At 44.9% G+C, this 26,553-nt stretch overlaps 1 protein-coding gene across 10 annotated transcripts; it reads left to right on the forward strand.

The window, feature by feature from the left end:
• Positions 1 to 3,132: 3,132 nt before the first annotated feature.
• On the forward strand, positions 3,133 to 6,593 carry LOC103635523 (chaperone protein dnaJ 49). Of its 10 annotated transcripts, none has more exons than XR_557423.4 (4): positions 3,133 to 3,272; positions 4,187 to 5,398; positions 5,473 to 5,636; positions 6,140 to 6,593. XR_557423.4 is itself a non-coding variant. In XM_008657956.4 (3 exons), exon 2 carries the CDS (start codon positions 4,235 to 4,237, stop codon positions 5,354 to 5,356), a length of 1,122 nt encoding a protein of 373 aa, XP_008656178.1. In that variant the 5' UTR covers positions 3,133 to 3,272; positions 4,187 to 4,234; the 3' UTR covers positions 5,357 to 5,398; positions 6,303 to 6,593. The 10 variants fall into 10 exon arrangements, 6 of the variants coding, with proteins under 6 accessions (XP_008656178.1, XP_008656176.1, XP_008656175.1 ...); XR_557422.4 differs by having other exon boundaries at positions 5,509 to 5,641; XR_557421.4 differs by having other exon boundaries at positions 5,509 to 5,636.
• The last annotated feature ends 19,960 nt before the right edge of the window (positions 6,594 to 26,553 follow it).

The following is a 26,553-nucleotide window of genomic DNA, read 5'->3' on the forward strand; positions in this document are numbered from 1 at the left end:
ATCCAGATCTTGAGCCCGTGGATTATGTGTCAAACTTTGATTCTTTTTTTAGGACGAAGGCACATGAATGTAAGGTAGCAGGGATTACCATCATAGGTTTTTTTGAATCCTGTGTCTATGGTAGGCATCAGCATAATTGTTAGAGTTTTTTTTTTGGAGCAAAGAGATTTGAGAGATTAAAATCTCCTTAGTATTCAAAATTAAATAATAGTGAGAGATTTTAGTCCTTGTTTCGAAGAAAGAGAATAGTAAGAGCTTGTTTCGAAGAAAGAGATTAGTAAGAGGATTTTAGCCCTCTAATTTCTTTGCTCCTAAACATACCCTTAATCTCCTCTATTTCCTTACTTCCAAACATGTTCTTGATGAATTGACCAAGTTCATGCGCGCCCCAAATGATAAATCACCGGTTCCACTAGCCTACAGCTATGGCCACAAGTTTGATTGACATATCGATCGTTGGTATCCTGAGTGAATGCATTCTGACCGTTTAACGTTTATGTCTTACGAAGAAAGGAAAGCATATTGAACTCTTCATACAAATGCTCAATAAAGGTTTGATAAATAGTTTGCTGCCTAATATTAATATCTTAGACTCCAAACGAACTGACTAATAAATTGACTAATTGTTAGCCACATAATTGTCAAATTGCTTACCTATTAGCTATTTGGCCGCCCTAATAGATGCCAATAGATCATTAAAAGAGGAAACAACATCTATTAGCCAAGACTCCAAACATACTTTAGCTTGTTTGTCAGCTACTTATTTGTTGACTAATTGTTAGCCACTGGTAAACAATTAGCCACGAGGATCAAACATGAGATAAATAAAACTACGACTCCTCTATATTCATTGGATTTTTACACAAGATAATATTTGATATAATTAATTCATTAATTAATTATGTTCCTCACATTGTTGCAATGAATATAGAAGAGCAATTTGAACTTATTGGACACACATATTCAATGTAAATGAAGTGTATTCGCTTGCAATTTAAACTTCCGGCACTCATCTCAGTGGGTTCTATGTCATACGTTACACGTGTGTGTGACATCTCAATGGGTTCAATTTGAACTTTTGGCACTCATCTCAGTGGATAAATCGAGTTTGTCCTGTTTAGAGTTGATTTTTGCAGGATTATCTATTCACCCCCTCAAGGTGCTCTCAGCTCCGTACCCGTAGCACCCTACATATCTAGAGTATAATGTATTATTTGTTCAAATCGAAATTCTAGAAACAAAGTTGTCCACTTGGTAGTTCAGAAATTCGAGTCTGATAGTTGGGAATCGCAACATAATTAGCTTTCTTGTGTAAGTAACTTAAGTAAAAATACATTTGTTGACACTCTATTCTTTGATGAGGTATTAACTATCATTTTGTCTACGCATTGTATGCGATAGTTGGAGGTTAGGCTTGGTGGTAATCTTTGATTTCTTCTTCCATTTTTGCAGTTGTGTTTGATGTGCAAGACATGACATGATACTATCCACATGAAACTTGCAGGACAGGATTGCACAATGGGGTACAAACAATTTTCCTATTGTATTGCTGTTTTTTTGCTAGGGCACAAAGTCATTGACTTGTGTTTTATCTGTATGATAAATTCATAGATGGCCTATGTTGGTGCTAATGACACTAGGGCTGCAGGGATGGGTGCCGGATTGGTTGTAGGGATGGGTGCTGGTATAGATGTCTAATGATGTTGATGACCGACGTATGATGGGTGTTGTTGGTATAGACAACATATGGATGACATATGGTGGTAGATCCAAGCCTCCTCTTCCGTCGGATGCATCAAGCACTATTTATATTGATGACTTACCTGCAAACTGCACACGACAGGAGGTTTCATATATCGTTCTGTAAAATATTAGTACTATTCTCTGCTAAACATTTTTCTAAATTTGTCTTATCTTTGAACATTTTGTTGAGCTCATTTAAATGTCGTGTTGTACTGTTGGTTTTGCCTTTGTTGAGAGACTTATGATATTGTATTTCTTTTTTTCTTTACCTTTGTGGAAAAGTAACTCACTAGCGAATACACAGCTAGCTCGAATGCCCACCAAGAAACCGTTAGTATCTAAACGTGCTGCTTCGCTTCATTTGTGATGTGCAGCTGTTGGGGACTTGTTCTCAAATGCTATGAATTAAGAACAAGGCAACATAAAATGTTAAATGTCAATATCCTTCGCCCTTCGAAGCATTATTTCCCTAAGGATATAATGATTTTCGGACGAAGGTTATGAAGGACGTACCTTCATCAGCATAAAATATAATAATGAAGAAGAGATCATATGAATCATATAAGTTAACATGAACGGTTATGAATTATTGACAACTCATTTCTATTTTATTATGATGACGGAATAGAAATGATGTCAAATTACAAATGTACCTTCGGATCGCGAGAAGGTAAAAGTACAAGTGTGACGCAAAAGCCAATGTCAAATCAGCGTGAACAGTACGGGGATACTGTTCGCCTATTTATAGGCACGGGTCGCAGCCCATGCAAAATTACATTAATGCCCTTTACATTTATCAATAACTCTATAATAATTTTTCGAGGTTTAATCTGGTTTTTCATCTTTAAGTCGGTTTCTTTTCCTGCCGTTCTCCCGAAGCTCTTCTACACACAGCTTCGGCTCTGCGTAAACCTTCGTGTTCCTTGTGCTTCGTCCTACCGTGGCTCTGATCCAAGTCCGAAGATACCTGTTAATGTACTTTACTCCAAAAACATTGTTAAATCATACTTTTGAGGACCTTCGGAAGCCGAAGGCCCCCAACAACAGCCATTTTTTATTGGCTCAAACCACTATGTATTATTGTAAATGTTTGAAATGTGTTCCTTCAATTAATCCAATTAAATAAGATTTATCGATATAATATTTAAAAATCGTAGCAACGCACGGTCAATTGACTAGTTTCTACAATTAATCCAATTAAGTAAAATTTATCTATATGATATATAAAAATCGTAGCAACGCACGGTCACTTCTAGTTTTTAGTAATACGTGACATGTTTTGCGATTTTTTAATCCCGTTTTAAAAATTTGGCGGTCTACGATTTGTTGCACGGTCCGTTGTGGTTGTAGTGTCTACTGTCTAATCTCGAAAAGGCCCACTCCCGATTCTAAAATATGGAAAAGCCGAGGGGCTTAGCAGAAAATGCAGCGCCATATCCGTGCAGTCTACTCCATTTTTGTTCCCCTCTCCGGTGGCGGCCTAGCGGGGGTGTGGTCTTCCTCGCGTCGCCTCCCCTCGCTCTCATCCGGTGAGCCCCTCCGATCCACCGGTCTCAATCAGCCCCAGCTTTCAAATTTGGAAGTTTCCTCTTAGAATTCGGTCAACGCGCCCGGTTCCCCTTTCGAGTTCGAGGTGTCACGACACATCGAGGTTTAGGAAAGGATTGTTTATGATGGCATCGCCTGTTTCTTGCATGTTGTTTTCCTGTTTAGATGATGCGGAGGGCCGAGTTGGTGTCAGGGTGAGATCTGTCTGCGTGGATAGGAGCTGTTTATGTTGTTGCTTGGGAGTCGTGTGTGGGTCGGACATCCACAGTTGGAAATGTTGAAATCTTCATCCATGTAGATCACTAGATGTTGATTTCATGGGAGTTGATGAAACAGAAGTAACTTCTTTTTTTGTGATAGTTATAATATTTTATTTTTCATGTTTGTTGCTTCCATGATACATTCCACCAAATCCATATATTTCTTGTGAGTTCAGGTCTTCTAGGCTTGTTGGGTATTTTACGTTCTAATTACTTACAACTGGTAAAGAAGTTTAAATTCTTCACCGTCTCTTTCAAAAGGCAGTGAACTCCATTCGAAGAGCTCAAGGTGTCTCCTTGTTGGTGTAGTTCTGAATTGATCAGGCGGTAGTTCTGTTTTGTTTATGACATGCATAACTCATGTGGCTATAGAGGATCCGTCTAATATTTAGCCCCCCTTTGGAACGCCAGAAATTTTCGTGTTCCTTGCTTTTTTCCTGTGAAATGAACCGATTTCTGTGAAATTCCTGTGATGTTTTTGTACTCTTTGCCTACAACTTGTTTATGACTACTAGATTTCTAAGCTGAGATTTAGATATCACTTCACTTCATCTCATGGAAATTGGTGTTTGTTAGCCAGTTTTATTACATGATAGTTTGCTTTGTTTTGTTAATCCAGTATTCTTGTTTCACAGGTCATCAGTTTGAGGTTTCAACCTATTTCACCAGAGCTGATTGGACTCATGGATGGGAACAAAGATGAGGCATTGAGATCTGTCAAGCTTGCAAAATCTGCATTTGCATCTGGGGATAGGCAGCGCGCAGAAAAATTAATTAAAATTGCTCAAAGATTGGACCCTGGTCTTCCACTTGATGATTTGCTGAGCCCAGTTGAGAAGGTTGGCATCCTGAATATTTCTACTTGCAAAGACAAGACTGAAAGAGGACAAGCTCTTTTATACCCAAAAACAACAAAAGAATCTGTTGGTCCTTTAAATGTTGATAAGGCTTACACTGAGGAGAATATTAGAGTGGTTCAGGATATCAGGAAAAAGAAGGATTACTATGCAGTTCTCGGAGTAGAGAGAAGATGCACTGTGGAGGAAATTAGGAAGGCATACAGGAGGTTATCACTGAAGGTTCATCCTGACAAGAACAAGGTTCCTGGGGCAGAAGATGCTTTCAAGATGGTAAGCAAGGCTTTCAAGTGCCTAAGCAATGATCAGTCGCGGAGGACTTATGATCAGACAGGCACCACTGAGGACCATGAATTCAATGAGCAATATCCCAATGTCATGAGGCGGGGAGCTGCTAGGCGGAGAAGGCCAGCAAGAAGTGGCTTCTATAACTATGAAGAAGATTTTGATCCAGATGAGATATTCAGGTCCTTTTATGGCACCCATGATAATATGTTCCATCCCCAGTATACCTACAGGGCTAGGGGAACAGGCAGGCAACAGCAACAGAGAAGGGAGCATTCAGTGGAGGGTGGTTCCAGCATAAATCTAACAGTGTTTATTCACCTTGTAGTAGTACTGTTTATTGTTTCGCTTGCATTTATTCCAGCGCGTCAAGCTGAGTATTCGCTGCAACAGACAAATTACTTCCCCATTTCAAAGGTCACTCAAAAACAAGGAGTGGAGTACTTCGTCAGCAAACAAGATTTTGATCAGCAGTTTCCACAGGGTAGTCAGTCTAGAGAGAATCTTGAACGGCATGTTCTGATGGACTATAAGAGTATGCTTGGAAGATATTGCCATGTGGAACTCCAACGTCGTCAATGGGCCAAGGACTACCCTACACCTCGCTGTGACAAGCTAAGGGAGCTGTCTGTGGCGCAGAATGTGCATATGCCATCAGTTTGATCTCCCGTTTTCATCATGGAAGAATATTGCTCATATTTGCAGGTATTATTCAGTTTTTCCTGAACACGATTAAGAAAAACTCAAACCTAAATAATAGCCAAGCCTTAACCAAACAGGTTATGAAAACTCCTGAAATTCGCTTCACCCTATAGGACAGCACCGTAACCTGGGACTGTGACAACCTTCTGCACTATTGACCACTGCAACTACCGCTGCTAGGAGGGCCAAACCACCGCAAGTGCCACAGGCTGATGCCCTTCCACTTCTTTTTGGGTTGCTAGTGAGGTTTTCTTGCTATTTTGTTCTGATTTGTAAATCCAAGCAAGAAATATTTTCAAGTTTCTTCTTAGCCTAAATATAGCCAGGACTTGTACAAAAGGTGAATATCGGTTGTTTTTAGTATAATGTTTCAATTCTTAGGGCTAGAGTAGTACAGAGAGGGTGATAGAGTGCAGCGCAGGTTGATTTGACTGCCTTATTCTCGTATTAGAAACCGGGAACATGGAAGTTGGCCTTTGCCACTTTCCTCATTACTGGAACGTTCCTTTCCGGAAACATGGAAACAATCTCTCGTTTCCGTAGTATAAAAACCTAATTTTAGTAGTGCACCACGTTCCTCGATCACATCGATTCGGGAACCTGGTTACTAAGATTCTTGTAGCATAATCTTGAGCTAAGTTTGGTCATTTATATTGATCATTTTACACTAAACATAAGTTTGGTCTCCATGTGAACGTGTCTCACACAGATATTGTTTTCTTGCGTCTTTGTTGGATGATTCAGGTGAAACGTAGGAATCGTTTGGAGCAAAACGAACAGAGTATGGTATCTAGTCGGTCTGGTTGACAAATGTCTAACTGGACAGTAGTGCTCCCTTGTGTTATAGTTGTAGAATTATATTTGTTTATAATTCACAAATCTATATGTGTCTGCGCAATTGGTACAGTTGTGAACCAGTAAGCCAGAGCATAAAAGGCTTGTTTACATGAAGAGATACATGGCTGGTGACCAACCGGTTGAAGTTGCGGTTCACGTTGATGCAGATGCAGCACGCCCGACACCTCACACCTCCGAACTCCGATGTTGCTGCTGATGCCCGCACTGTACTGTAAACAATCTTTCAAAGGCAAATGGAACTGTGGGATACATGTGGCAGTGTGGCACTTCGATGATGTGCTCTGTTAAATATTTTTTTAGGAAACAATATGCTCATTCCTACTGTTTTTATATACTAACATATAGTATGTGTTAACGCTACTATCCCGAGTAAGGGTTAACGGCAGCGGCGAGTGAGGGAGGGAGGGGTGAAAACAGGTCGGATATATATGACAGGTACCGGATACGGATAGTGTAAATACCCGTTTTTTAATACGGATTTGGGTATTTTTATATTCGGGACGGATACGGGTAATACACAGATAGTGCAGCTTCGGATATGGAACGAGGACTACCGGTAAATACCCGGATATTTGAGTCGGATATGGGTACCCGGAATTCGGGTATCCGTTTTTTCTTTTTTTGCATAATATAGTTATAAACTCATTTACATACAAAATTAGATGACGATAAAGTTTATATGAAAATTGTAGAGTTCAGAGAGATCTATAACTTTTTAGTACATCACATTTTTAACACATCTTTAGGCCAAAATTATTAAAATAATATCCAAATTTATATCAAATTAATAGACTATCATTTTCATGTGGAGACTTAAGGTTATTTCCATGTGGGAACTTAAGGTTATCTTTTTAGAGATATTTTAGTAATATTAGTAATTTATTTGTAATTTTTGGTCAACGATAAAATATTTTATGAATTTAATTGTATTTTGATGATTTCTATAAAAAGAAATTAATAATACACAAATAGCCTCAAAAGTTTATGAAACGTAGGTGCAACATATGTCCATATATAACCATAAAAATGTTTGGATCATAAGATCTTAAGATACTTGCGTTTCTTCCATTTCACTGTAAGTTATTTGTGTGAGCTACATGTGAAATCACTCTAACATTTGAAATCACTTTAAGTATCCAAGTTTCAACATAATCAGTACTTTACTTTATCATTTTCATGTGAGGAATTGAGTTATCTTCGTATATAATGTTTATTAGTTTTTTGTAACTTATTTGCAATTTTTGAGTGAAACTAGAATATTTTATGAATTTAATTGCATTTTGATGATTTTCTATAGAATAATAATAATAATACACAAATAGCTTCATGAATTTTTACGAAGACACAACATATATCCACGTATAGGTCTCAAAAAACATTTGAACTATAAAATCTACAAGATGCTAGTGTTACTTTCATTCCACTTCCACTTATTGCGTGAGTTACACGTAAAATCACTATATGAATCGAAGTTTCAACATAATCAATATTTCACTGTTGGAACTGGTTCAGGTGAACCGGTGAATCCAACGGGAAGGTGGAGTGAATGTTTGCAAAGTATAACGGGGAATAGCAACAACTTTGTTAATCTGGCCTCTCAAGGGCACTGTACGAGGGTATTTATAGGTACCCGAGTGTCCAACGTCTCAAGGCAAGGACGTTTATGCCCTCGGGTACCCGGACTATCCTCAGAATATTCCCATAAAGGGGGGTTACAGACTGTCATTACAGAAAAGCTATTACAAATGAGGCCCGTAACATGCTTGTCCACGCGGGGCCCGTTACAGTGGGTCGAATTCCACATGGGCCTCCAGGCGAGATGAGGACGCGGGACTATCAGACTTCGTCGGAGTCTTGCCTTCGTCTTGCAATGGAGAGGACGAAGGCCACCGCGCCGGTCATCTTGCCTTCGTTGGTGTAGCGAGGCGACGAAGGCTTCGAGCGAAGGGTAGCGTCTTCGCCTTCGCCCCAACATTTGCCCTCCGAGGGACCAGTTCGACTGAGTCATCTTGCGCGGGCAGAGGCCAGTCTCGCCTGCCAACGCGCCGAGGAGATGGAGATGAGGCTCTGCGGCCTGCGCGACCTCCTGGACAAAACGGAGGCCTCAACGCGCGTGGAGGTCGAGCGGACGCATACGCAGCTCGTGGACGCGTACAGGGAGCTGGGTGCGCGGACCGCTCCCTTCGAAGCGCCCGGTCAGGAGGTGGGCCTTCACTTCCTTGGGTGGCTATAGGAGGAGCTAGAGGTGCTCCCGATAATTGTGACGGGCCTCATGTCCTTTGCCTCCCTCGTTACCTGTGAGGGGGCCGTGAATGCCTTGTCCCGCGAGGGATGCAGGCACTTTGAGGTCTTTGACTAGTCGGACGAAGGCTTCGAGCGCGGAATCTTCCAGGTCGAGGACCCGGTGCTGAAGCGGTCGGCTGGGGCGCTTTTCAATAGGATGTGGGGCCCTCACGGCCGAGAGACTGTCCGGGAGAGGTCCGACCGGGCGATGGATCAGGTAAAGGTGCATATGTGTGATGATATCTGTGGGTATGTGTGTGTATTTGTGTGGTTGTTGAATGAATGTGTTATTGCTGTAGATGGCGCATGATGAAGAGGTCGAGGACCTCGGTGGTTTGGACAGTACACTGCCCGAGGCATCGGGGGTGGAGCTGGCGCCGCCATCCGATGCTGGCGAGGGCCCCTTAGCGACTCCCGCGCCGACTGGAGCTGGCGAAGACCCCGTACCGGCCACTACGCCGACGGGTGAGGACGCTTCGAAGGTGATGTGCGAACTAGCTGCTGAAGACCCAGCGGCGTCGGCCGAGCCTTCGCAGGTGGTGGAATAGGGGCTAGGGCTTTCGGTGTAAACTTTTGTTTTTGTGATACTGAATCTCGGTTGCTGCGCAGGTTCCGACGTTTGGGCCTGCGCAAGCAACCGCTGCTGGCAATACTATTTTTGTGGCGGCCTCAACCGTTGTGCCTACAGATGATAATTTATCTGGCTCTGGATCTGAGTGTTTTGAGTCTGGTGGTGAGTCTGAGAGTTCGTTTTCCTGGATGGAGGAGTCCTCGGATGAAGGCTTGGATTATTTTGCTGCGTTAGATGTGGCCGCAGCGGAGTCTTCGCCGCGTGTGGAGGTTGGCGAGGCGGCTGATCTTCCTAGTGTGAGTACTAAGTACAGGCGGCGAAGGGTGGTGTCGAAACATAGTGTGGGTGAGGTTTCGCGAAGTGGTAGGCGCCGTCGTATGGGGATGGAGCGCGGTCGTCTTCGACTAGACCGGATTGGCAAACGAGAATTGTTGTCTTCGCCGATTGGGGCGAGCATAGGTGAGGGGGATCTGCGAAATCTTTTTGAGGGTGAGGAATTGAGGATAATGTTGTTCAATTATAGGGAGATGGGTATTATCCCGAAGGTTGAGCCAATGTAGTATATGGTGCCCTCGTTGTGTGTATGTAACTGTAACTTGTATTGTAATGTGGCATGTTGGCCGTTTTCGCACGCCTGTGCTGATCCGGCTGCACCCGTGGGCGACTTTTGTGCGGAGTGTCTTTTCAATAAAAGACTTTGATTATCGTACTTGTTGTGCTATTCCGGCTGCACCCTTAGGCGACTTTTGCACGGAGTGTCTTTAATAAAAGACTTCGATTAACGCACTTGTTGTGCTATTCCGGCTGCACCCTTATGCGTCTTTTGCAAGGAGTGTCTTTTTAATAAAAGACTTCGATTAACGCACTTGTTGCGCTATTCCGGCTGCACCCTTAGGCGTCTTTTACACGGAGTGTCTTTTTAATAAAAGACTTCGATTAACGCACTTGTTGTCCTATTCCGGCTGCACCCTTAGGCGACTTTTGCTGTCACACCCGGTTTTAGAAGGCAAACCGAATGCGAACCATGTACGTGCCAGGATCAGTTATTCACGTACACAGCAGTTACATAACATGGACATCATCACACAGTGCTCAAAATAGTATTAAAAGGGAAATAATAGTCGATTACATCATACGTCTGAGACGTCCATATAGTCCTTACAATAAATCAAAGTGCGGAAAAGAAACGTAGATAACCGCGGCCTTCACAGGCAGCCAACTGGGGGTTGCCGCTAACCCACACCTAGAACTTGTCGTAGTCTTGGAACTCTTGGAAGTCTCCTTCCACAGCTTCATCTTCTCCTGAGCAGTGGTTGCAATGCTGACAACCTGGGGATGGGGGGGTTTGGTGTGTAGAGCAAGGGTGAGTACACATCAACATACTCAGCAAGTATCCTGTTTGGTTGTAGTGGACTAGCTTTATGTGGGGGTAAGTCAAGCAGTTGCTTTTAGTTGGTCAGATTATTATTTACTAATAGAAAGCCAGGTTTTAGCATTAACCCAAGTTATTAGCCCGATGTACCCTTTCCAAACGGAAAGAATACCACTTACCAGCACCATAGACATAACCAAAACCATCGATCTCATAGCCACCTGTAAACCAAAATGTCTCTGATCAAGTACCACTAATCACTGGAGCTCCCTTGGTCGCTCATAACCGCGAGCACGGCTGATATATCAGTTTTCAAACACTCTGCAGAGGTTGTGCACTTTACCCACAAGCTGTGATCCCCTTTCTGCCCGGAGAGAGCTACTCCCCATTGACCACTACCTAGGTGGTCCAGCAGGGCATCACTACGTAGCCTTTACAAAGATTCCCCGGGGCTGTAGCCACCCGTTAGGTTTCCTAAATGCACCGCACTCCTCCCCAAGGGGCGAACCCAAACTTGGCAGAGCGAGCCGCATACACCGAGCCCCATTGACGGCACGACGACTAAGTGAACTACACCCCGGATCCTCTAATTATTCAGCTAAGGGCACCCCATTCCACCCTCATGGTTGCACTGTTTTCTCGGGCGGTCATCCATAGAATAGGTCCTTACGGAGAGGCACTCGAGAAACCGCTCGAGCCCCCTTGAAGACCACAAGTACAACATCATAATAAGAGAAGGGAAAACAGCGTATCATATACAATCTCATCATGTTCATTGATTAGAGTTTGAGCAATAGCATAGAGCTAAATAATAATAATCCGACCCAAATAGGTAAACAAGGACATGGATAACAAAGCTAGTCAATCCTTAAGTATAAATGTGTAATGCGGGAGGTGAATTAAAGAATGAATAGGACAGGGATAGGTCAAAGGACACTTGCCTCCACCAACCGACTGCTGCTCAGGGGCTTCTCCTGCGAGTTCTTCGGGCTCTCCAATCGGATCGTTCTCTAAGCGATTGCAAGCATACATATATCCATCCATTGAAATTAGGAAACCAACATTACACCATACAAGAGAATCAGTAGATTAGACATGCATAAAATATCACATACAATAATGAGTTTACCATGGTTAGAAAGAAATGAGAAAAGGTCTCGCGAGAGTTAAAGCTTATGCCCGAGACGCACTATGGGTTGGTGAATAACTAGACGTCACGTGTTCTAGTTCCAATTGTGTTGGGTCTATGCTTCGTCGCCGAAGGTCTTCAAGGGAGAAGCGGCTTTATAATGTGTGAGCAGGTATCTTCGGACTCGTATCAGAAAGGGAGAAGCTCAAAAGATACAAAGGTTGACACAGCGCCGAAGCTGTGAAGCAGGAAAGCTTCGGCATGTTCGCAGAAAAGGGAACCAACTTAAAGATGAAAAGGCCATTTAGACCTCGATAGATTGCTATAGAATTATCACCAAATGTAAAGGGCATGTATGTAATTTTGTATGGGTTGAACCCCGTGCCTATAAATAGGTGAACAGTACCCCCGTACTGTTCACGCTGACTTGGTGTTCACTTTCGCGTCACGTTTGTACTTTCATTTCCTTCAAATTGAAGGTACATCTGTAATCCAATGTTATTTTTATTTATATATAATAATGATATATGATGATCTACGTAATCCTTTATGTTTCTTGTAATTCATTCTTCGTTAATATGTAATGCATTTATAATGGTTCGCCCTTTGTGACCTTCGTCCGAAAATCATTATATCCCAAGGGAAATAATGCTTCGTAGGACGAAGGACTTAACCGATTAACATTTTCTGTGTTGCCTTGTTCTTGAAGCATTTGAGAACAAGTCCCCAACATTGGCGCCCACCTCCGGTGAACTCACTTCCACTTTTCGAGCTGATGGCTTCGTTCAATGACCGAGCTGGAGCTGCTTCGGACCCGAAGCTGGTGCTCCCGATCACAGGTGGTTCGACCTCAGAACCAGTTAACAAGAAACAAAAGAAGGAAGCACAGAGAAGGGTACAGCATGTTGGGGTGCAAGGACCCTTCATCAAGTCAAGATGGTCTCACATTCCTATTACCTTCTCTCAAGAGGACCTTCAGCTCAAAGATTATCCACACAACGATGCCATGGTTATCTCTTGTGTTATCAAAGGATTTCTGGTTCACAATGTCTTGGTTGACACAGGTAGTGCAGCTGACATCATATTTGCTAAAGCCTTCAGGCAAATGCAAGAGCCAGAAGATAAGATTCATGATGCTACACATCCTCTTTGTGGCTTCGGAGGGAGACAGATTGTAGCACTGGGAAAGATCACCATGTCAGTGACCTTCGGATTCATCAATAACACTAGAACTGAGCAAATTGTGTTTGACATTGTTGACATGGAATACCCTTATAATGCAATTATTGGTCGTGGTACCCTCAATGCCTTCGAAGCAATCCTTCACCCTGCTTATCTTTGCATGAAGATACCTTCGGATCAGGGACCCATCGCTATTCATGGAAGCCAGGAAGCTGCCAGAAGGGCTGAAGGAAACTGGACTGATTCAAAAGCAATCCATAACATAGATGGAGCTGAAGCTTGCGAACAATACAAATTCAGAAGGGAGAAAGCAGCTTCAGCAGATCAGCCGAAGCCCATGCTCTTATGTGAGGATGTAGCAGAACAGAAGGTGCTGTTGGGCTCTCAGTTATCCGAAGCACAAGAGAAAACCTTGCTAAGGTTCTTGTTCAACAACAAAGATGTTTTTGCATGGTCAGCCAATGATCTCTGCGGAGTTAATAGGGACGTTATTGAGCATTCGCTCAATGTCGATCCATCCTTCAGACCCAGAAAGCAAAGGCTTCGGAAAATGTCAGATGATAAGGCCGAAGGTGCTCGTAATGAAGTCAAAAGACTCCTCAGTGCAGGAGTTATCAGAGAAATAAAGTATCCAGAGTGGCTAGCCAATACTGTTATGGTAAAAAAGGCCAATGGCAAGTGGCGAATGTGTATCGATTTTACAGATCTGAACAAGGCTTGTCCGAAGGATGAATTCCCATTGCCTAGGATAGATTCTTTAGTTGATGCAGCAGCTTCTTCAGAGCTCATGAGTTTGTTAGACTGCTATTCAGGCTATCATCAAATCTGGATGAAGAAGGAAGATGAGCCGAAGACTAGCTTCATAACTCCAAGTGGCACGTATTGCTATCTTCGGATGCCTGAGGGGCTCAAAAATGCTGGAGGAAGTTTTAGCAGAATGACTGCGAAGGTTCTCCAGTCTCAGATAGGCAGAAATGTGCTAACTTATGTTGATGACATCATTGTAAAAAGCACGAAACAGGAGAATCATATTGCTGATTTGCAGGAGACCTTCGCCAAATTCAGACAAGCTGGCTTAAAATTGAATCCAGAAAAATGTGTTTTTGGAGTAAAGAAGGGGAAATTTCTTGGATGTTTGGTTTCAACAAAGGGAATCGAAGCTAATCCAAGTAAAATCGAAGCTATACTTCGGATGGAGCCACCAACTACAAAAAAAGGGGCTCAAAGATTGACAGGAAGATTGGCATCTCTCAATAGATTCATATCCAGATCAGCAGAAAGAAACTTACCATTCTTCGAAGTGTTGAAGTCAACCGAAGTCTTTCAATGGGGACCAATCCAGCAGAAGGCCTTCGAAGAGCTGAAGCAGTATTTAATAGATCTAACAACATTGACTCCACCAATGCCAGGAGCTCCTTTGTTATTATATGTGGCAGCTTCGCACTCAGCGGTAAGTGCAGCGCTTGTCCAGGAGAAGCTTGATGGCCAGGTTAAAAAGCAGGTTCCAGTGTATTTTGTATCTGAAGTTCTTAGTGTATCAAAGAAAAATTACACAGAATTGGAGAAGGTGTTGTATGCTGTTTTGATGGCATCCAGGAAGCTTCGGCACTACTTTCAAGCATATAATATTGTTGTTCCTTCTTCACAACCGTTGAAGGACATTATGAGAAATAGAGAAGCTACTGGAAGGATTGGAAAATGGGCTGCAGAACTCAACGAATTCTGTATTGAATATGTTCATAGATCTTCGATTCAGTCTCAGGCATTAGCAGATTTCATTGCTGACTGGACGCCAGGGGCTCAGGAGGAAGAAACAAATAAAGATGCCGAAGCATGGACAGTGTTTTGCGATGGATCTTGGGGAACCTTCGGAGCAGGAGCGGCTGCTGTGTTGGTTTCACCTTCCAAGGTTAAAACTTGTTATGCGGCAAAGCTTGACTTTAGTTGCACAAATAACATTGCCGAGTACGAAGCCTTGCTTTTAGGTCTTCGGAAGTTAAAAGCAATGGGAATAAGAAGGGCCATACTTAAAACTGATTCCCAGATTGTTTCGGGTCATGTTGACAAGAGTTGTAAGGCTAAGGATCCGAAGCTTGAAAAATATCTGGATATGGTTCGAAGAGTTGAAGCTTCCTTCGAAGGGTTTTCTGTCAAAAATATCCCTAGAGGACAAAATGAACATGCTGATTTACTAGCTAAGTCAGCAGCACAGGGGCTGCCCTTACCTTCGGATGTATTCTTTGAAACAATAAAAGCTCCTTCGGTAGAACTTCTTGAAAGAGCAGTTCTCAACATATCTCCTGTTTATAGCGAGGATTGGAGAACTGAGATCATCTCTTACCTTCAGGGAAAATTCCTTTCAGATGACGAAGCTTATAACAGGAGGATAGAGGCAAGGGCCCGTCCATATGTCATGATAGAAGGAGAATTGTACAAGCATGGAGTTTGTGCTCCGCTACTCAAATGTTTATCCAGAACCGAAGGAATTGAGTTGATGAAAGAAATACATGCAGGCCTCTGCGGATCTCACATTGGATCCAGGCCATTGCTTGGAAAAATTTTCCGCCAAGGATTTTATTGGCCGAAGGCAGCTTCGGATGCAGCGGAGTTAGTTCAAAAGTGTGAAGGTTGTCAGAAATGTGCACGAGATCAAAAACAACCTTCGTCCTTAACACAACTCATACAACCCATTTGGCCATTGCAAAGGTGGGGCCTTGACTTGTTAGGTCCGTTACCACCGGCCCAAGGGAACCTAAGATATGTTGTAGTGGCGGTGGAATATTTTTCTAAGTGGATTGAGGCAAAGCCTTTAGCTACAATAACTTCGGCCACCGTCCAAAAGTTTTTCTGGCAGAATATTGTTTGTCGTTTCGGGGTACCAAAGGCTATCACTGTGGATAATGGAACACAGTTTGACTCCGAAGCTTTTAGGGATTTCTGTGATCAAATTGGTACGAAGATTCATTTTGCATCAGTCAGACATCCGGAGTCAAATGGACTTGTTGAAAAAGCCAATGGTATTATAATGACAGGAATAATGAAGTCAATTTTCAATCAACCAAGGGGAAAGTGGCCAGATCAGTTAACCAAAGTGGTGTGGAGCCATAATACAACAACATCAAGGTCTACCGGCTTTACCCCATTCAAGTTATTATTTGGTGACGAAGCAATAACTCCAGAAGAAGCTAAAACTGGATCAATAAGGGTAATAGCTTCGGCAGCATCAGGTTCCGAAGCTGATTATTCTGTGGAAAAAGATGCTTTAGAAGGGATCAGGTCGCAGGCCGTGGAAAACATCAACAAATATCAAGCTGAAACAATTAAATGGCGAGATAGAAAGGTTCGACTAAAGAATATTGAGCCAGGACACTTGGTGCTTCGGAGAGTAGCCAACCCAGAAACAGTGGGCAAGTTACAATTGAAATGGGATGGACCTTTCTTAGTGGCATCTTCGTCAAGACCCGGTTCGTACAGATTGAAGGATATGGACGGCAACGACATTCCTAGATCTTGGAATGCGGATGAGCTTCGGCGATATTATGTATAATTCGATGTAATTTTTCATATTTTTTATTTTTTATTTTTTCTTTCATGGCACCCTTTTCCTTTCCGAAGGGGGAGAAAGGTTTTTAATGGGGCCATCACGTGTAATTTTCTTTTTTAGTTCTATAAGAGCAAAATCCCCCAAAGAATGTAAATGTAAAAGCTGAGAACGCACCATCGAGTGCCAAAAAGTAAAAACGAAGCTCCAAAGTCGTTCCTAAGGGAATGCAGAGCTTACAGCGAAAAGTCAACGCTGATTCCGCCAAAAGTAAAGGCGAAGAAGCTCCAAAGTCGTTCCTAAGGGAATGCAGAGCTTACAGCGAAAAGTCAATGCTGATTCCGCCAAAAGTAAAGGCGAAGAAGCTCCAAAGTCGTTCCTAAGGGAATGCAGAGCTTACAGCGAAAAGTCAACGCTGATTCCGCCAAAAGTAAAGGCGAAGAAGCTCCAAAGTCGTTCCTAAGGGAATGCAGAGCTGAGGTGTGATTGTTCTTAAAATGGTTACGAATATGACTTCGGATACGTGTTTGGCCATGCATTTGCACATCACATTACATCATAACATTTGCATTCATAAACATTCATCTAGGCATAAGTAGGATAGTCATCTTCATGGCATAAATGGTTGTTTCAGCAAAAAGAGGAAAAAGAAGGGGAAGAAGGAGCTTCGTGCACAAAAAAGAGAGCTTCGGAAAATGTTGTTCTCTATGCTTCGCTGCGTACGAAAAGAAGGGAAGGTGTTTTTTTGCCGAATGCTCAAAAAAGAAAAATTTCGTCCACATCAAAGCATTTCCTATACAGCAATGGGAGGGTAAGGATATATAATAAGGTATGAACAGAATTCATTAAAGACCTTCGGCATTGTTTACATTTACAAAAGTTACGTTTACAAAAGCTCTCAAAAGTTTCTCAAGCATTGTTTACAGTCTACTATCTAATCCTCAAAGAGCTTCGGCTTCGGCGGCTTCGGCGGCTTCGTCATCCTACATGAATAAGATCGTTGTAAGTCAAAATCGAGCTTACAAGAAAAGGTAAACACAAAGTATGATTTCTTACTGGTTCAAGGTGGCTACGAGCTTCGTCTCCTGCCTTTTCTCGCCCACCTTTTGTCCATATCATTTTTATAAATCTATTCGAGATGCTTCGGGCAAGATCAGGAATGTCGTCCAGGATTGATGGCGACAAAGTAAAATTTGGCCTATTCACAACCCTTCCATGCTCGCAGCCAGCCTTCAGGAAAGCCGCAGCAGTGCCTCGAGAAGCCACCCAGGCACAGAAGTCACCATGCCCAGCTATAACTTCGTCGAGCTCGTCAATCTCCCCCTCAATATGTTCGAAGGTTTTTGGTAGATCTTCAGCTGAGGGGGTAAATTTTCCACTGCTGGCTCCAACTGAGTAAAAAATCTTTTTTAACCGATGAATGCATCTGTTGCTGAATTCCAAGCAGTTTTCTTGAAGACTTGCCAGTAGTTTTCTCAAATCTGAATTCTTTTGAGCTTCGGCTTTAAGTTTTGCATTAAGATCTTGTTTTTCTTGTTCGAACTGCTCAGACTGGCGGAGAAGCTTTGTGTTCAGTTCTGTTATTTTTGCTTCAGCTTCCGCCAATAGTCCTTCGGTTGCCTGGAGCTCAAAGTTCTTTTTCTCGAAGGCATCTGATTGTTCCTTTATTTTGCTTTCCAAATTTTCAATTATGACTTCGTGCTTTTTGTCTTCAAAATCTTGTTGCATCTGCAAGGCTTTGCTCAGAAGCATACTCTGCACGAAAACAACCTTCGTCAGACATGTTTTCGTTCTTAGAAATAATAAAGGTTAAGGGAAAGGCAGTTCACCTTGAAGTTGGAATAAAATAAACTGCCAACGACATGTTGTCGTCGGTAGCGGCTGATGTCCGTTTCTAGCTTCGGAAATCCGATATTCTTGGACAGAGTACTGATAATTTTTGCTCCAGTTTGATCTCGGATACAGCCCAATTTTTCATCATCAACGCCTCCGAAGAGGAGTGCTCCAGGCTTGTATCCGCAGGATTTGGCGTATTCTTTAAGCTCTTTTATTTCCGCTTTTGATAATTGTTCTCCGATTAAATTCCGGAACATGAAAGTTTCGTTCTCCGAAGCTTCATCAGCAATTTCTTTCCCTTTCGCCGACGCTACGATCGTGGCCTCTTCGGCGGTGGTGGTAACTTCTTCTGTAGTCATGTCTAGCAGTATTTGGTCAATATGTTCAAACGTGCTCTCTAGGTTCAGATCTTCAACTGAGGCAGCTTCGGCGGCTGTGACCTCCGAAGGTGCAATTTCAATATTTGTCTCTTCCGCAGCCGCTGGTATTTTTTGAGCTGAAGCTCTTGGCGGTGTCTTGTCGATAACTTCTGTCACACCGATCATCCTCTGTCTTTTTACTTTAGTTGTTTTCTTCATTATTTCGGGCTCCTTTTCCTTCGGAAAAAATTTTGTCAGTCGAGGCCCTAGTGGACTTAGCTTCGCAGGCATGGATTCAGTCATTACCTGCAGAATGGCCTCTACATCAGTGGTAGAGGGTGATGCGGGGGATTTTTCTTCATCAGATATTTTTTGTTTCGGAGAAGATGCTTTCTTCTTCTTTGGAATCTTCTTCTTCGGTGTCTCTTCTTCATCTTTGATTGAAGCTTCGGTCGTCCTCTTCCTTTTCTGGCCTCCGGCATTTTTGTTTAAATTCTCATAGTCTGGGTATTCAAACTCCAGAGCGTCCAACACTCGATTTAGCCTTCGCTTCGGACGAGTGCCGAAGGCTGCGGTCATCAATTGATCTTCTTTTTTGGAATAATTGCCAAGTATTTCATTACACATTGCTTCAATCGTATCTAGCCACTCTTGGCAAGGTGCTTTAAAGTACTTTTTAAACTTGAAATAGTAAGGTAAACGTACAAGTTCACCTTCTTTCTTTTCCCCCTGTAGCTTCGGCATTTCCCATTCTTTCAAACTGGGAAAAACTTTGAATGCTAAAAACTCTTGAACCAGGTCCCTTGTGCTGATATGCTCTGCAATAATTCTGAATTCACTCATTGCTTGTTGTGTTGGACCTTCGGGTGTCATGTTGCAGCGAGGTCGGGTTTCTCCGAAGATTAATTCCAGCGGGCTTTGTACAAGCTTTTCCTTGTCGTCATCAACCTTGACATAGAACCACTCTGATTTCCAGCCTGCTGCCCACTTGCTTCGGTAGCTAATTACAGGGAACTTTGTAGTTTTTCGATAGGCAAAGTTATAGCAACCAAAATTATCGTGCAATCCATCTTTTCTAGCCTTTGTTTGATAATGCAGCTCGTGAACCCGGCAGAAGCTGTCCGCAAATGGTTCCACTGCTTGGCTTCGGAGTGCCCAGATATAAACAATAAGCCTAACGATAGCGTTAGGGGTCAGCTGATGAAAATAGATACCGAACCTCTTCAGCACCTCTCCAATGATCCCATGTGGGGGGAATCTTAGTCCAGCCTTTAAAAAGCTCTTGAAAATAACAATTTCATCTTTCTCCGGTTTTGGGGTAGTCTCTTCTCCCCCGAAGCGCAAAAGCTTCTTCTGATTTTCAGTGAAAAAGCCCGATTTTACCATCTTGGATAGATCAGCCTTCGAAACAGTAGATTTTCCGAAGTCCAAGTGGCTCGGCTTGCTTGGCATGGCAATGCGATAATCATCTTCGGAATCAGTTTCCTCAATATCTTCTTCCTCTGCTTCAGCGATTGCTTGTTTTGCTTGTTCTGCATCATCATGAGGGATCTTTTCCGAAGTCACTAGACCCGATCGTTGCATGGCTTCGGAGATGGGGAGAGTCTCCGAAGCTTCAGTTTCTTCTCCCTCGCGCTCAACCCTGGCGGTAGAGCGGACTCTGGCCATTCAATTATGAACTTGTGAAACTTTAAAATTTTCTTCCTCCGAAGCAGGTTTCAAACTGGAGCTTCGTTCGATTCTAACAGACAAGCTTCGGTGATGGTTAAAAATTTTGGCAGGAAAACAGTGCAAATAGCAATGAATGCTGTGGTAACTTCACACCTACTCGTCTGTTTATATAGTGCTGCAGGTAAGAAGGCGAAGCGCCAGAGTTTTTACACCAGGCGCACACCCGCTTGCGCTCGCTGCGCAGTGGACCGCAGGGACAAACAGTAAACTCTGCAAGGTGGGACCGCTACGTGCTGGGAAATTAAATCGTTTCTCGGCAACGAGCTCAGGGAAGGTGTTTTTTGGACCTTCGGCTCCCCGAAGCTTAAGAGACTTTTTTCACGGATCAAGCTCATTACGAAAAACGATCTAGCACCGCGAAAGGGGCTACTGTTGGGTCTATGCTTCGTCGCCGAAGGTCTTCAAGGGAGAAGCGGCTTTATAATGTGTGAGCAGGTATCTTCGGACTCGTATCAGAAAGGGAGAAGCTCAAAAGATACAAAGGTTGACACAGCGCCGAAGCTGTGAAGCAGGAAAGCTTCGGCATGTTCGCAGAAAAGGGAACCGACTTAAAGATGAAAAGGCCATTTAGACCTCGATAGATTGCTATAGAATTATCACCAAATGTAAAGGGCATGTACGTAATTTTGTATGGGTTGAACCCCGTGCCTATAAATAGGTGAACAGTACCCCCGTACTGTTCACGCTGACTTGGTGTTCACTTTCGCGTCACGTTTGTACTTTCATTTCCTTCAAATTGAAGGTACATCTGTAATCCAATGTTATTTTTATTTATATATAATAATGATATATGATGATCTACGTAATCCTTTATGTTTCTTGTAATTCATTCTTCGTTAATATGTAATGCATTTATAATGGTTCGCCCTTTGTGACCTTCGTCCGAAAATCATTATATCCCAAGGGAAATAATGCTTCGTAGGACGAAGGACTTAACCGATTAACATTTTCTGTGTTGCCTTGTTCTTGAAGCATTTGAGAACAAGTCCCCAACAAATTGGTTCTAACAAAAGAATTAGCTACATGCACTAATGTAAACGTGACCACTTTTAGTAGATTAACATTGAATAAGATAGACGATTAGCTATACAAATTAACTAATGTAACCAATTTCCAAATTGAGACTCCTATCTTATTAATATAAACAACGTGATTAGCGCAGATAGGATACGGGGGGGGGGGGGGGGGGGGGGTAGACGATCGTGTCTCGAGCGCGACAGGGCGCTATGCGTCGCGTCGCGAGCACGACGAGCTACGCCAGAACGCTGCGCGAGCACGCGCACGCGCAAAACCACACTTAACGTGCCGCGAACGAGTCGCACACGCGTCGGGGCCGTGCGCTGGCCGAGCTCGAGGCCGCGCGCCGAGGGCACGCTAGGCCGAGCTCGAGGCCACGCCGAGGGCCGACACGACACGAGCAAGGCACGGCGGGGCGAGCAGGCAAACACGGCGCACGGGCGGGGCGAAGCACGGGTAGGACGGGGGCACGGCCGAGGCCGGGCGTGGGGGCGCGGGCGGTTGGGCCGGGGTCGGGGCGCGGGCGGCCGAGCCGAGGCCGGGGCGGGGCGGTTGGGCCGAGCGCGGGGGAGGGGCGGCGCGGGCGGCCGAGCCGGGGCCGGGGCGGTTGAACCGGGGGGGGGGGCGTGGTTGAACCGGGGGGGAAGCTCGCCGGAGGGGGCGGGCGGACGAGGGGGGCGGGCTCGCCGGAGGGGGCGGGCGCGGGACGGGGCTCGCCGGAGCGGCCGAGCGGGCGAGGCAGCCGAGCCGGGGGGCGGGGGACGCCGGCGCTAGGCCGAGGCGGGCGGCCGGGCCGCGGCGAGGGGCGGCCGGGCGCGGAGCTGGCCGGGCGTGGGCGGGGCCGGGGTCGAGGGAGAGGCGGCACGGGTGGGGCCGAGCCGGGCGGGGTCGGGGGCGCGGGCGGCCGGGGCCGAGCCGAGCTCGCCGGAGCGGCCGAGCCGGGGGCCGAGGCGGACGAGGGCGCGGGCGGCTGGGATGGCCGGGGCCGGGGCGGGCGAGGGCGGGCCGGCCGGGCGCGGGGGAGGGCGCCGGAGGGAGGAGATGGAGGAGGGAGAGGGAGGAGAGGAGGGAGGAGGAGGGGGGAGCCTCACCGGAGGGGGACGGCGCGGCGGCGGCGCCGGGGAGGGGTGGCGGCGGCGCTAGGGCAGGGGAGAGGTGGCGGCGGCGCTAGGGTTAGGGTGAGGGTGAGGGAGAGAGAGAGAGAGAGGGGATTTTTGGAAAAAGAAAAAAAAGAGAGGGGGGGAACGGTTGGGCCGACTGGGCCCAAAAGGGGGGGGAGAGGGGGCGCGCGGCTAGGCCGGCGCGGGGCCCACGCGGGAAGGGGGGAGGGGGGCGGCTGGGTCGCCAGCTGGGCCGGCCGAAGGGGGGGCGGTTGGGCCGAAACGGGAGAAGGGGGGGAAGAGAAAAGAAAAAAAGAAAAGGCTTTTTCTTTTTTTCTAATTTCTAATTTCCTCTAGATGAAAGCATTCACATTTTTAATCAATCAAAAAGTATGCATGGTTCAGCATGGTGCATCACACAAAATAAAGTGTTTTAAGGTTTTGCTTTACACGAGGTCTAAAGCCAAAACCCGCTGTGACTTTGGAAAAGATCAAGGCTTAGCGAGAAGAAAAGGAAAAAAGGAAAGATTAACGCCTGAATTTGGTGAGAGAAAAGAAGAAAAAATTCTACCCCCAAATTCAGGGCGTTACAAACCTATCCCCCTTAAAAGAATCTCGCCCTCGAGATTCAGGGTTGGCTAGCAAAGAGCTCTGGGTATTTAGCCATCAGATCATCTTCACGCTCCTAGGTTGCTTCTTCCTCTGAATGGTGCTTCCACCTGACTTTGCACATTCTGATGGTCTTCCTTCGGGTGACTCTGTCTGCAACCTCAACGATTTGCACTGGCTTCTCAACGTAGGTCAAGTCCTCCTGGACTTCAAGACCTTCCACTGGCAACTGCTCTTCTGGCACACGCAAGCACTTCTTCAACTGAGACACAAGAAAGACATCATGCACTGCGGACAAATTCTCTGGCAGACTGAGCTGATAGGCCACTTCTCCACGCCTTGAGAGAATTTGGTACAGACCAATGTAGCGGGGTGCTAGCTTGCCTTTGACTCCGAATCTTCTGACTCCTCTGATCGGTGACACTTTCAGATAGACAAAGTCTCCGACTTCAAAACTCAGCTCTCTTCTTCTTGTATCTACATAGCTTCGCTGCCTCGATTGCGCTATCTTCAGATTTTCTCGGACCATCTTGATGTTCTCTTCGGCTTCAAGCAAAATGTCTGGCCCGGACACTTGCTTTTCCCCAGGCTGATCCCATTGCAACGGAGTTCTACAACTCCTTCCATAGAGCGCTTGAAATGGTGACATCTTCAAACTGGCCTGGTAAATGTTGTTATAGGAGAACTCTGCATAAGGCAATCGCTTGTCCCATCCGGACTGATCTTGCAGCGCACATGCTCTCAACATGTCTTCGAGAATTTGATTGGTCCTTTCGGTCTGGCCATCTGTCTGCGGATGATAAGCTGAACTGAAATTCAGATGTGTGCCCAAGGCCTCATGCAACTGCTGCCAGAAATGAGAGGTGAACTGCGTTCCTCTGTCTGACACTATCTTCTTTGGCACACCATGTAGACAAACGATCCGAGACATATACAATTCTGCCAACACTGCACTGCTGTAGTTGGTCTTGACAGGTATGAAGTGGACTGACTTGGTCAAACGGTCCACTACTACCCAAATAGAATCGTAGCCGGCTCGAGTGCGAGGCAATCCGACTATGAAATCCATACCGATTTTATCCCATTTCCACTGAGGAATCTGCAACGGTTGCAACAATCCAGCTGGTCTCTGGTGCTCTGCCTTAATTCTTCGACAACTATCGCACATAGCTACATGCTCTGCGATTTCCCTCTTCATTCCGTACCACCAGAATTTCTTCTTCAGATCCTGATACATCTTCTCACTACCAGGGTGAATCGAATAAGCAGTCTCATGAGCTTCCTTGAGAATCAACCCTCGAATTGACTGGACATTGGGAACACACAGGCGGTCTTTGAACCATATCACGTCTTCTGCATCTTTACGAAAATCTTTGCCTCTGCCATCTAGAATCAGTCGCCGAATCTCACTGATCTTTTCATCATTCTTCTGCGCTTCTTTGATTTCTCGCTCCAAGGTAGGTTCCAACTCAACTGTGACTCCTCGCGAATGGTTCAGAAATCCGAGACTTAACCTGTCAAACTCCTTAGCCAACTCGTAAGGCATCGGACGAGCGACCATCAGATTGACTTGACTCTTCCTGCTCAAAGCATCTGCCACTACGTTTGCTTTGCCTGGATGGTAGTGAATCTCCAACTCATAGTCTTTGATCAACTCTAACCATCTTCGCTGCCTCATATTCAATTCTGACTGAGTGAATATGTACTTCCGACTCTTGTGGTCTGTGTAAACATCACATTTCTGTCCATACAGATAGTGCCTCCATGTCTTCAGTGCGTGAACCACTGCTGCCAACTCTAGGTCATGGATTGGGTAATTCTTCTCATGAACCTTTAACTGTCGATACGAGTAAGCCACAACTCTTCTCTCTTGCATCAATACGCATCCCAAACCTGTGTAACAAGCATCACAGTACACAGAGAAGGGCTTGTGCACATCAGGCAAGACTAGGACATGCGCTGTTGTCAACTTCTCTTTCAGCGCTTCGAATGCCTCTTGACATTTCTGGGTCCACTTGAACTCAACCTTGTTGCCTAGCAACGCTGTCATTGGTTTCGCAATCTTCGAAAACCCTTCAATGAATCGCCGATAATATCCGGCCATTCTAATGAAGCTCTTGATTCCTCGAGCATCCGTTGGCGCTTTCCAGTTCAGAATGTCTGCCACTTTCTTCGGATCCACAGCCAATCCTTCTCTGTTGATTATGTGACCCAAGAACAGGACTTCATTGATCCAGAACTCACATTTGCTCAACTTTGCATACAACTGGTGCTCTCGCAATCTCTGCAATACCATCCTCAAATGATCTGCATGCTCCTCTTCGCTTTGAGAATAAACCAGAATGTCATCAATGAATACCACCACAAACTTATCAAGGTAATCCATGAATACGCTGTTCATCAGATTCATGAAAAAGGCTGGCGCATTGGTCAAACCAAAAGACATCACAGTGAACTCATATAACCCATACTTGGTAATGAATGCCGTCTTCGGAATGTCCGAAGGTCGGATCCTGAGCTGATGATAACCTGACCTCAGATCAATCTTGGAGAACACACTGGCTCCTCTCAACTGGTCGAACAGATCTTCTATTCTGGGCAAAGGGTACTTATTCTTGATCGTGACTTCATTCAAAGCTCGATAATCGATACACATCCTTTTGGTGCCATCTTTCTTTCCCACGAACAAGACAGGGGCGGCCCAAGGCGAGGTGCTTGGCCGGATGTAACCTTTCTCTGACAACTCATCGATTTGCTTCTTAAGCTCAACCAACTCTGGCCCAGATATTCTGTAAGCTCTCTTAAAGATAGGGGCGGTTCCAGGAAGAAGCTCTATGGCAAACTCAACTTTCCGCTCTGGTGGCATACCCGGTAAGTCCTTTGGAAACACATCTGGGAACTCAGACACAACCCTGATACTCTCAATTGGGTCTGCTTCACTGCTATTGACAGCCATCTGATAACAACTTCCTCTCTTCGGCTCAGGCGGGACTAACTCGATCACCACTTCCTCTCCTAGTGGGGACACCAACTTGATTGTCCTCTTATCACAACTGATAACTGCCTGATACTTATCTAGCCAATTCATCCCTAGGATGGCATCTATTCCCTGAGTACCCATTACTATAAGGTTAGCGGGAAACGCTATCCCCCTTATTTCCACACTTACATTCAAACAGATGCTATCAGCTCGAATTCTACCACCGGCTGAGTCAATTTGAATGGGGGTTGACAGGGTAGTAATTGGAAGATTATGTGCTTCTACCCATGATGCAGTAATGAAAGAATGCGTTGCTCCAGTATCAAATAACACTTCTGCAATATGGGAGTCGACTGGGAACATACCTACTATCATGTCGGGGTCTCCTGAACTGCTTCAGCCTCCAAGTGGTTCAGTCTTCCATGATTATAGCGCGGCTGAGGGCGATTGCCTGCTCCAGGCTGAGACACATTCTGCTTTGCTGGGGCATTGGGGCCTGACTGCTGCTGGGCTGCCTTCTTCGGACATTGCATCACCTAGTGGCCTTGCTCTCCACAGTGGAAACATGCCCTGTTTCCAACCTGAGCTGG

Source organism: Zea mays, chromosome 8, assembly GCF_902167145.1.
Source record: "Zea mays cultivar B73 chromosome 8, Zm-B73-REFERENCE-NAM-5.0, whole genome shotgun sequence".
Lineage (NCBI taxonomy): Eukaryota > Viridiplantae > Streptophyta > Magnoliopsida > Poales > Poaceae > Zea > Zea mays.